Genomic DNA, 9,238 nt, shown 5'->3' with positions numbered 1-9,238 from the left:
TCAGTAATAAAATCGACTAGAGTTGACCCCCTTCAGTTCTGGTTGCCAGTTAGTAAGTTAGGGCACAGACATGTTACTTGGCACAGCACTCCTGGCATAAGTTGCTGAGGCCAAAGCCCTCCACCACGGAGACTTTCCCTTGTCTCAACCTGGTCTCTGACAGGTTGTTGATGTGGAGAGTCCTCAGGATGTCAAGCATGGCAGGGCTTGTGAGGCTGGAATGTGATAAGATAGATGACTTTCATAAGTCATCACTCTCTGGATGCAAATCTCACTCAAACTCACATCCTGTTCAACACTTGCCTCAATGCTTTTGGGGCTAATGTGAGACTTAAAGGTAGTAGAACTAACATTATTTTGTAACTTCTCGGTGCACAAATTTTAATATCTGTCCTTACTATTGCACTGAATGTAAAATACTTTATAGTGATACATTGGATGTTTCTTTCAACTCTAAACCTGATTTCCAGATTAAAAAAAAGGAACCAGTTTTAAGATTCGCCGGCATGGACCCCATGCAAACTGAATTGCAGTAATTGCCAAATACAAAAAAGGAAACCAAGTTCATCACTCCCTTTCCCCTCCCAAGTGCATTCATGCCAATACACAGGAAGCGCAAACTCCCTTGCAAAAAAAATTGATTAACAGAAAGTTTCTTGGTTAGAGAAAATGTCTAAGTCCTGCACCTGGATCTGTGCACACAGCACAGAGCAGTGGACGGCCCCACAGCATGCGATGGCACTGATATGGATGATTTCAATATTCACCTGGAGAGTGGCAGTGGCAGAAGTGAGTCCAGTGATGATGACTGTGTTGAAATCTTTGACTACACCTCTGTAACCCCTCTAAACACCTCACTACTTGAATGCTTATCGCAGTCCCAAAGGGCCCTCTCCCATCTACTAGACAAGCGTGGTGCAATAGCAGGAAACAGGGTCTGTTACACTGGAGCCACCAACACGCAAGTAAGGGTTCTCCTTCTCAAATTTATATTTTAATTTGTAGGTTTGCAACCTGTTCATTATGGTACATGGAGAGTTACTGGTATGGTCTAAATGGGCATGAGGCTGCATGGGCAGTCAAAAAATATAGAGGGCATCGTGGACTGCCAGCAGATGCAGTGCATGAGGTCATTCAGGAATTTATGGCCAGGCTCAGATTGAGGGCGCATAACATGTACATAGTTTATCTGGGCCATCATTATATGATTTTCATGTCATCCAACTTCAGACATGTATCAATGTCCAGAAACTTTCACCGCTCATGACCTGCACTGCCACTCTTGGGAATAGCCGGCATAGTGATGACTTATGAATGTCGTCTATCTTAGACTGAATTCACCAGATTGCACTTTCTTGAAGGCCTGATTGTCAGGGATCGGCCCCTGACCCCGCTGTCAGGGCACCCAACCACACCCCAGAACCACCTTCCCAGACTTCCCCCACTCCCCAGACCTCCCCATCCCTACATACCTCTCACAACTTCAGCCCGCATGTGAGCCCGTGGGAAAAATCACGTGGGTTAAGGCGAGCAACTCGCCTTAACCCATGTGACACCTTTTCCGAGTCGCGGGAACATGCTCGGCTTCTACCCGGAGTCACGTTATGAACTGTACAGTACACTTCCTTTTTATAGTAGCCAAGTGGGGAATAGGGAAACTTACCCTTCTTCTCAACTCAATCCCCGCTTAGGCAAGTTGTAGTTACCCTCTGTAATACATGACAACTCAATCCCCGCTTAGTCCCTTCAGTGAGTTTGAGGAGCTGAGGACAGGGTCTAGCGCCCAACCACCTGGAACACCGCACACACCTAGGACTGAGGTCGGGCTGTCCCTGATCGAGGACCAAGCCCTGACACTGATAGGAGGATGCTCTCAAGAACAACTGGTTAACTGTGCTGGTCTAATTTGCTGGATTGCAAGCATTGATGTCTGGGAGCATATTCTCCACTGACTCTTCAATCACCTGCAGTTGCCTTTTGATTCATCTGCAAACATGTCTTCTGTCATATCCATACATACCCGATCCCAAACCAACTTCCGGACCCCCATCTTCACCACCTCCGGAGTCCTACCCTATCTCCATCCACTCCAATACTCACCTCGGACTGAACATCACTCCTCTTGCCACCCTCCTCCTCTTACTCCTCACAACACCTCCACCCTTCTGCCACTGCCACTCTGATACTCACCTTCGGACCTGACACCTTTCCTCTCCTCCACTCCTCTCCCTGCTCCTCTCTTCTCTCTCCTCCCTCTGACCCTCTTCTGCCAAACCTCCAGCAAGTTATGACCTTCTGCCACTGTCCCATACCCTGTACTTGGACACCACTCATACCTTCGCTCCAAGATTCTGTCATAGTTTCCAACCTCGGACTTTGACTCCACCTCAGCTTAATGTCATATCCATACAATCCCGACCTCCGCTCCAGGCTCCCAGAACTCCAAAACCGACTCCGGAGCCCTACTTCCCTTCCGTCACCTTCTCCTTGCTGACTCCCAAGAGGTTATCCCACCTCTGGCTCTGACACCACCTTTGGTCCGACTCTGGAACATTCCAGGTTCAACCTCAACCTCGACACCTCCCAGACGAGTATGCAACACCTATGCTCCCAACTCCGGACCTCTGCTCCGGAATCCCATTTGCATCTCCATCTCCGGAACCTCCGGTCTTAGCTCCGACCTCAGACTTTGACCCCACCTCCACTTATACCCATTGTATTGGTTAGCTCATTCCATTTAATTATGTTTGCCAATATTCCGGAGTTTAACTTCCGAGTTCGGACTTTCCGGACTTACCTCGGACCTTGCAACTATTGCATTGTCCTATTCAATTCCGCTATTCTCCCTCATTCCTATTTGGGCTGCTGCTTCCTTTCTATTCAGTCAGCTGGCCATTCCCCACTCCCATCCTCCTTCCTTCCTCCTTGGGCCTTGGTCCTTCATTCCTCCTTTGGGAAACACCATTGAGTCAAACCCTTGACCCTCGGTGTTGTTCCTCCTTCCAGCTCCCTTTGTCTCCTTTCGGAGTACCCTTGCTCCTTTTGATTCCGGACCCCTCCTTATATACAATGTACATAGTAACTTGTAACCTCAGTCCGAAATCGACCTGAAATGCCCCCAAGAGACTTTCCCTCTGCTAGATCTGAAATTAGGGACCCCCAGGACAACCAGCAATGGCACAGCGCTCCACCTGAGTTGCTGAGGCTGAGGTCCTTCCACGCTAAGTCTCCGATTCCACTCCAGAGTCATCCGGATCCGCCCGTTCTAACACTTAAGTCCATTGCATTGGTGACCTCATACTATGTAAACACCATTGCCAACATTCCTCAGACTTTCAACCCCACCTCCATAACCTCCATAAGCTCCACAAGCTCCAAGCTCCATGGATCATACTTGGCACTTTCACTGTTTGTAATGTATCTTTTGCGCTTTCCCCTCATCCTTATTGTCATGACCTGGCATTCCCCGGAGTCAGACAACCTCCTCCCTGACCTTTTCCCATGCCTGAACACTCCCCACACACTCCGCTCACCACCCATCGCTGTCCAACCACTCCCCACCACGCCTCAACATCTCCTTCCCCAATTGTCATCAAACGACTCAGCAGTGCAGAGCACCATGACCCCTTGCTCCACGTTTCGCCACACCTGGTTATCTTGCAGCGAAGGTCACACTGACTTTCACTGTCTTAACCATGTGCCTCTTTGTTTGTTTTCCTTCTTCTTTCTTCTGCCTGCAATCTCCATGAGATCTGGCAACTTACTGTCTATTCAGTTCCCTAGCGCTTATATACAGCCTGTAACTATTGCTTGTACAGCAGTTCGAAATCAACTAGAAATTTCCCCCTAAGCTTACCTCTGTTCCCTGTAAGACCTCCGCCTTCTGAAGTATCAGGACCACGTCAAGAACGAGGCACAACGCTCCTCCCTGAGTCGTTGAAGCCAAAATCCCGGCCTGCTTGCCTAAGTAGCCTTGGCCTCGAGATCGGTGGGGTTGATCCTTGCTAAAGCTTGGTCGTGAGTAGGATGCCTGTATCATTAGTGGCCAATGTTCAGTCGCTGACAGCTATCATCAGCAAAGCTTAGCACGGTTCTGACACTTATTTGGACTGCTGCTTCTTCCCATTCTAGCCAGTTAGTCATCATCCCCACTTCACCTCATCTTCCTGCCCCTCTGAGCTTCGCCCTCCCTATCTCCTTTCAGATGTACCACAGGTTCTGACCTATGACCTTCAGTACCACTCCGCTTTCATCTTCCCTTTGTCCCATTCAGACACCTTTGTTCCGATTTGGACCCTCTTTGTTTCCTCGTGCTTTCGCCCTCTCCATTATATACCGGCACTTGTACATACTCGTTTTAGGCCCTTAGTCTAAAATTGACCTGAAATGCCCCCTAGAGACTTCCTGCTCAATGCCTCTGAAATTAAGGACCAAATGGACAAACAGCAATGGCACAGCACTCCACATGAGTCGCTGAGGCCAAGGTCCCTCCTTGCTAAGTCTCCGGTTCCCCTCTGGAATCGTCTGCCCTCACCCAGTTCTAACATCTTCCATGCACAGGTTATTGCTGTGACATGCAGCTGACTGCGTGGCCACTGGCTGAAATTATGTTTCTCCCAGCTACCCCTCCCCTTGTGATTCAAAAGGTACTCGAGTCAGTTCCACTTGCCTTTTCCCTGAATTTGGAACAACATCACACTTTTCTTTTGGTCTGGTTATATTCAAATGGGTCTTAAAAATAGCGATTGCTCTCCTGACATGTGTTGGCTATGGTTTGATTATTCTGCTTTCTGCCTATGACATTCTGCACTACATGTTGTTGGGGACACAGAGCTGATGCATCATGATAGTGGCTCCTGAAAGATGTTGGTTGACCAGTCAATGTGCAAGCAATAGAGAATTAATTCAGTCTCGCAGAGATGGAAGTCAGTGTCACAGCTGTGCATTCCGGCCCATTAGCCGCCCATCCCGATGCTGCCCGAGCCCATTCCCACTATGCGAGCATGAGCGCAAGCCCCAACCTCAGCCCTATCCTCCCTGAGGACTCCCTGCTCACTCCCCTGCTTGCCCCTAGGCTCCCCTGCACCTGGCCGACTTCCCCACAGCCACACCAACCTTCCCACCCTGAGTCCGCCTCCGGCACCATGCCCGGTGTGGCTCCTCTACCTGTCATATCCATCCATGACCATCGACTTCCACTACCTCCGATCTCTCCAGACTACCTCCGCTCCTTCTTCACTAACCTCGGGGCTCCTGTATTCCGCAATCACCTCGGTATCCCTCAATGGTCACCACCCCCTCTTTTCAATTTATTACCTATGCCTCCCTAAGTATGGAGCCCTGAAGGCTTCCGGACAGCTCCGACATCCACTAGCGCACTCCCATCTCCACTGGGCAATACACTCACTTGCCCTGCAAGCCCACCTTCGGGCCTATCCCTCCTTTCCGTTTCTGGGTTATCACCTACCATTCCATTAACCCCGTAACCCGACTTGTCGGTAATATTCAATCAGCTAATGTTTAACCCCATTAGCTCCGCTCCACTCAGCTCTGCCATTTGCGGGCCTGCCCTCATTGTAACTATATATACTCAACTTGTACATAGGTTACACCTCAGTAATAAAATCGACTAGAGTTTACCCCCCTTCAGTTCTGGTTGCCAGTTTAGTAAGTTAGGGCATGGACGTGTTACTTGGCACAGCGCTCCTGGCATAAGTCGCTGAGGCCGAAGCCCTCCACCATGGAGACATTCCTTTGTCTCGACCTGTCTGACACTACCCCACCCACTTGGCCCCTACAGGGCCGCTACCATTCCCATGCCTGACTCCGGCCCAACTCAGAGTCCAGCGCCGCTATGATACCATCGCCACTATCGTGGCCCTACGCTCCTTCCTTTATTTACCTGTTATTGTTTGTTTTGACCCTTGGTCATTGCCGGCCACTATGTGGCCAACCCCACTCCTTATTCCTGTTTGCTTCCGGACCCTTCGGCCTTCGGCCCGGGTCCACTTCCATTCATTCTTTCTCCCTATATATATCCTGTATGTTACTTTATTGTACCTTAGCTCTAATATCAATTTGACCATGACCCTAAGTCCTGACCCCAGCAAGGCAACCCCAGTAAGTCTGAAATGAGGGCCAAGAGACAGCTAGGGGGCACAGCACTCCTTTGGAGTTGCTGAGGCCAAATGCCCTACCCTCAGGCCTTGTTCCCGGCATCACAGCCATCGTGGCCTATAGTGGCCCACAACGGCGACCCCCAGTGCTGACCCCAGACCAGTGTCTAACAGTCAGCAAACATGTGTCGAAATTGTATCCAGTGCGACTACTGGACTTATCTGGAGCTCCAATTCAAATGGCTTAAAATCCAGGTCACGTGGCAAGGACATAAAATCATGGACAAGCCTGGTATCAAACCCAGGACCTCTAGCATGCATCCATACACTACTCACCTGTCATATCCATGCATATCTGATTCCAACCCAACTCCCGGACCTCCTTCTTCACCACCTCCGGAGTCCTGCCCTACTGCTGCCCATTCCAATATTCACCCTCAGTCCTGACACCACTACTCCTCTCACCCCCCCCATGCCACCTCCACTCCTCCGTCTGCTCCGATACCTACCTCAGACCAAACACCACCCCTCTCACCACCCTCCTACTACTCCTCCAACTCCTCCGCTTCCTCCCCACAACACCTCCACCCTTCCATCACCCTCCTACTCTTCTCCTGTCTGCTCCGATACTCACCTTCGGACCTGACACCTTTCCTCTCCTCCACACCTTTCCTCATTCCTCCTTCCTCTCTCTCCCCTCTGGCCCTCTTCCATCGACCCCCTGCCAAGTTACGACCTTCTGCCGCTGTCCCATACTTCATACTCGAACACCGCTCGTACCTTTGCTCCAAGCCTCCGTCATAGCTCCTACCTCGGACTTTGACTCCACCTCAGCCTTAGTCCATTGCATTGGTGACCTCATACTACGTAAACACCATTGCCAATATCCCTTGGACTTTCAACCCCGCCTCCGCAACCTCCGTAAGCTCCGCAACCTCCGAGCTCCACGGATCACCTTCAGCACTTTCGCTGCTTGTAATGTATCTCTTGCGTTTTCCCCTCATCCCTATTTGGACTGCTGCTTCTTCCATTCTAGCCAGTTAGTCATCATCCCCACTTCCACTCATCCTCCTGCCCCTCTGGGCCTCGCCCTCCTTACCTCCTTTCGGACATACCACAGGTTCTGCCTTATGACCTTCAGTACCGCTCCGCTTTGGTCTTCCCTTTGTTCCTGTTCGGATGCCTTTGTTCCGATTCGGATCCCCTTTGTTTCCTTGTGCTTTTGCCCTCCCATTATATATATCGGTGCCTGTACATACTCGTTTTAGGCCTTAGTCTAAAATCGACCTGAAATGCCCCCTAGAGACTTCCTGCTCACCTCCTATGAAATTAAGGACCAAATGGACAAACAGCAATGGCACAGTGCTCCACTTGAGTCGCTGAGGCCAAGGTCCCTCCTTGCTAAGTCTCCAGTTCCCCTCCGGAATCGTCCGCCCTTGCCCAGTTCTAACATCACCCTTGAGCCATGCCAGTATAGGCTGATAAACTCTATACTATTGGGAACATATTATATTCTCCAACAACATGCAGGGTGGTGCCACCAGTTATATAAAAAAGCTATTATTTTGCGCGTCCATGGAGCGCCTCAGACTGGGTTCTTTTTACGAGTCTGGGCCACCGCTAGAAGTAGACCTGGGTGTAAACAACGGTAAATACATAAATTTGAGCTTGAATTCCAAGGAAGGTGCTCGACTCAGGCCAGACAGACCTCACATGAAACATGGAAGGATTGCTGGACATCCATGACCACCTGTGCAACTCAGGCTCACACATACTCCACTCGTGCTCACAATTTGAGAAATTCAGCCACCATCTCGGGTTGCAGATGCCAGGCCTGCCTCATGACACTCATGGGGAAACTGAAGGGCATCCCCAGACTGGCAGAGTTTATTAATCCATCGATCAAAGGAGGGGGCAGGAGACCTGGAGCATGCGGAGGAGGCGGAGGGACATACATAGAGGGACATAAGCACTGTAGATACATAGCCATCCGACACCACAAGCCAGAAGACTCCGTCACCACTATCAACGTGGCTGTGGGGTGAGTACAACAACAATAACAACAGACTAGCATAAAAGCTCGCTGATCGACATGTGCAGTCTCAAATTAACTTGTGCGGTTCTGGCAAATGCAACTACTCCTTCATCTGTGGTCCAAATAGTCCGCTGGTGTGCGTATTGCTTTTGTCATTTTTGCCCAAGAATGTTTTCCTGAGCTGAGTGGTGAAATTTCATCTGCAGATATGTCGCGGGGTGCGATCCGATGCATTGGCTGCTCGTTACTTAATGGACGGCAGGAAGAACCAAAGACCTTCTCAGCAGGCCTTTATACTCCAGGTTCTATACATGGTGCCGTTTGATCTGGCTAGCGATGCCACAAACTGGCTCTTACTAGACGCCGTGCTGGGCAAACGACATACGTAATCCTAAAACGGTATTCCATAGAATGTGTCTTACACACTCCCGTGTATTCCGCTTTCAAGGTTCTTCCCTGAAGAAATATTCTTGTCTAAATCGTTCGCCAACGTCTTTCGAGATGACTACCTGATTGCCCTAGTTCTCTTGATGCAAACAATGAAGCGCCGTATTGAACCTCGGGCGAGCTCTGAGAAGACCAAATGATGGTAGAGCCGCCGCGAGATCCTCAGATTTCATGTGAGAAGTCGTTGTGATTCTCTTCACAATAATTTGCTGGACTTGATATTGCCTTGGTCCCTGCACTACCAATTTTACTTCTGGTACACGCTACAACTCCCCTCCCACTGGTGACTGAAATTGGCATTCGGTTATCAGGTATGTACCTCGACACGGCCGAAAATCACACATTTCTTAGACTCATGTACTGTAAGTTAAAGTCTCTAGGAACTATCGAATATCCTTGGATTGTATTTCCTTCTATGAATACCTGCTGTCCTCCTGATACCGCACCCTTGTTCAGTAAGGGGAATGGATATCTTACCAATAAGTCTTCGACGTATCAATAATCCATGTTGTGTTGCGCAGACGACCATCTTTGATCGTAAAACATCACGTCCTGCATCCGTCTCGTAACATTGGAATGCAGTAGTCCCATACATCATTCTTCCACCCCCACCAGCATGCGCTACCACGGCTGCTCTTAT

At 49.7% G+C, this 9,238-nt stretch overlaps 1 protein-coding gene across 1 annotated transcript; it reads left to right on the top strand.

The window, feature by feature from the left end:
* Positions 1-7,858: 7,858 nt before the first annotated feature.
* Positions 7,859-8,738, top strand: EI90DRAFT_3295543 (uncharacterized protein; the record flags this gene model as incomplete). Its single annotated transcript, XM_039067459.1, has 4 exons — positions 7,859-8,157; positions 8,217-8,277; positions 8,358-8,536; positions 8,600-8,738. The coding sequence occupies 4 exons, from the start codon at positions 7,859-7,861 to the stop codon at positions 8,736-8,738; spliced, it is 678 nt and encodes a 225-aa protein (XP_038907737.1).
* Between the last annotated feature and the right edge of the window lie 500 nt (positions 8,739-9,238).

Source organism: Cantharellus anzutake (genome assembly GCF_015039405.1).
Source record: "Cantharellus anzutake strain C23 chromosome Unknown EI90scaffold_239, whole genome shotgun sequence".
Classification (NCBI taxonomy): Eukaryota; Fungi; Basidiomycota; class Agaricomycetes; order Cantharellales; family Hydnaceae; genus Cantharellus; species Cantharellus anzutake.
The sequence above is the reverse complement of the archived record's forward strand: the minus strand, read 5'-3'. Positions and strand labels throughout refer to the sequence as shown.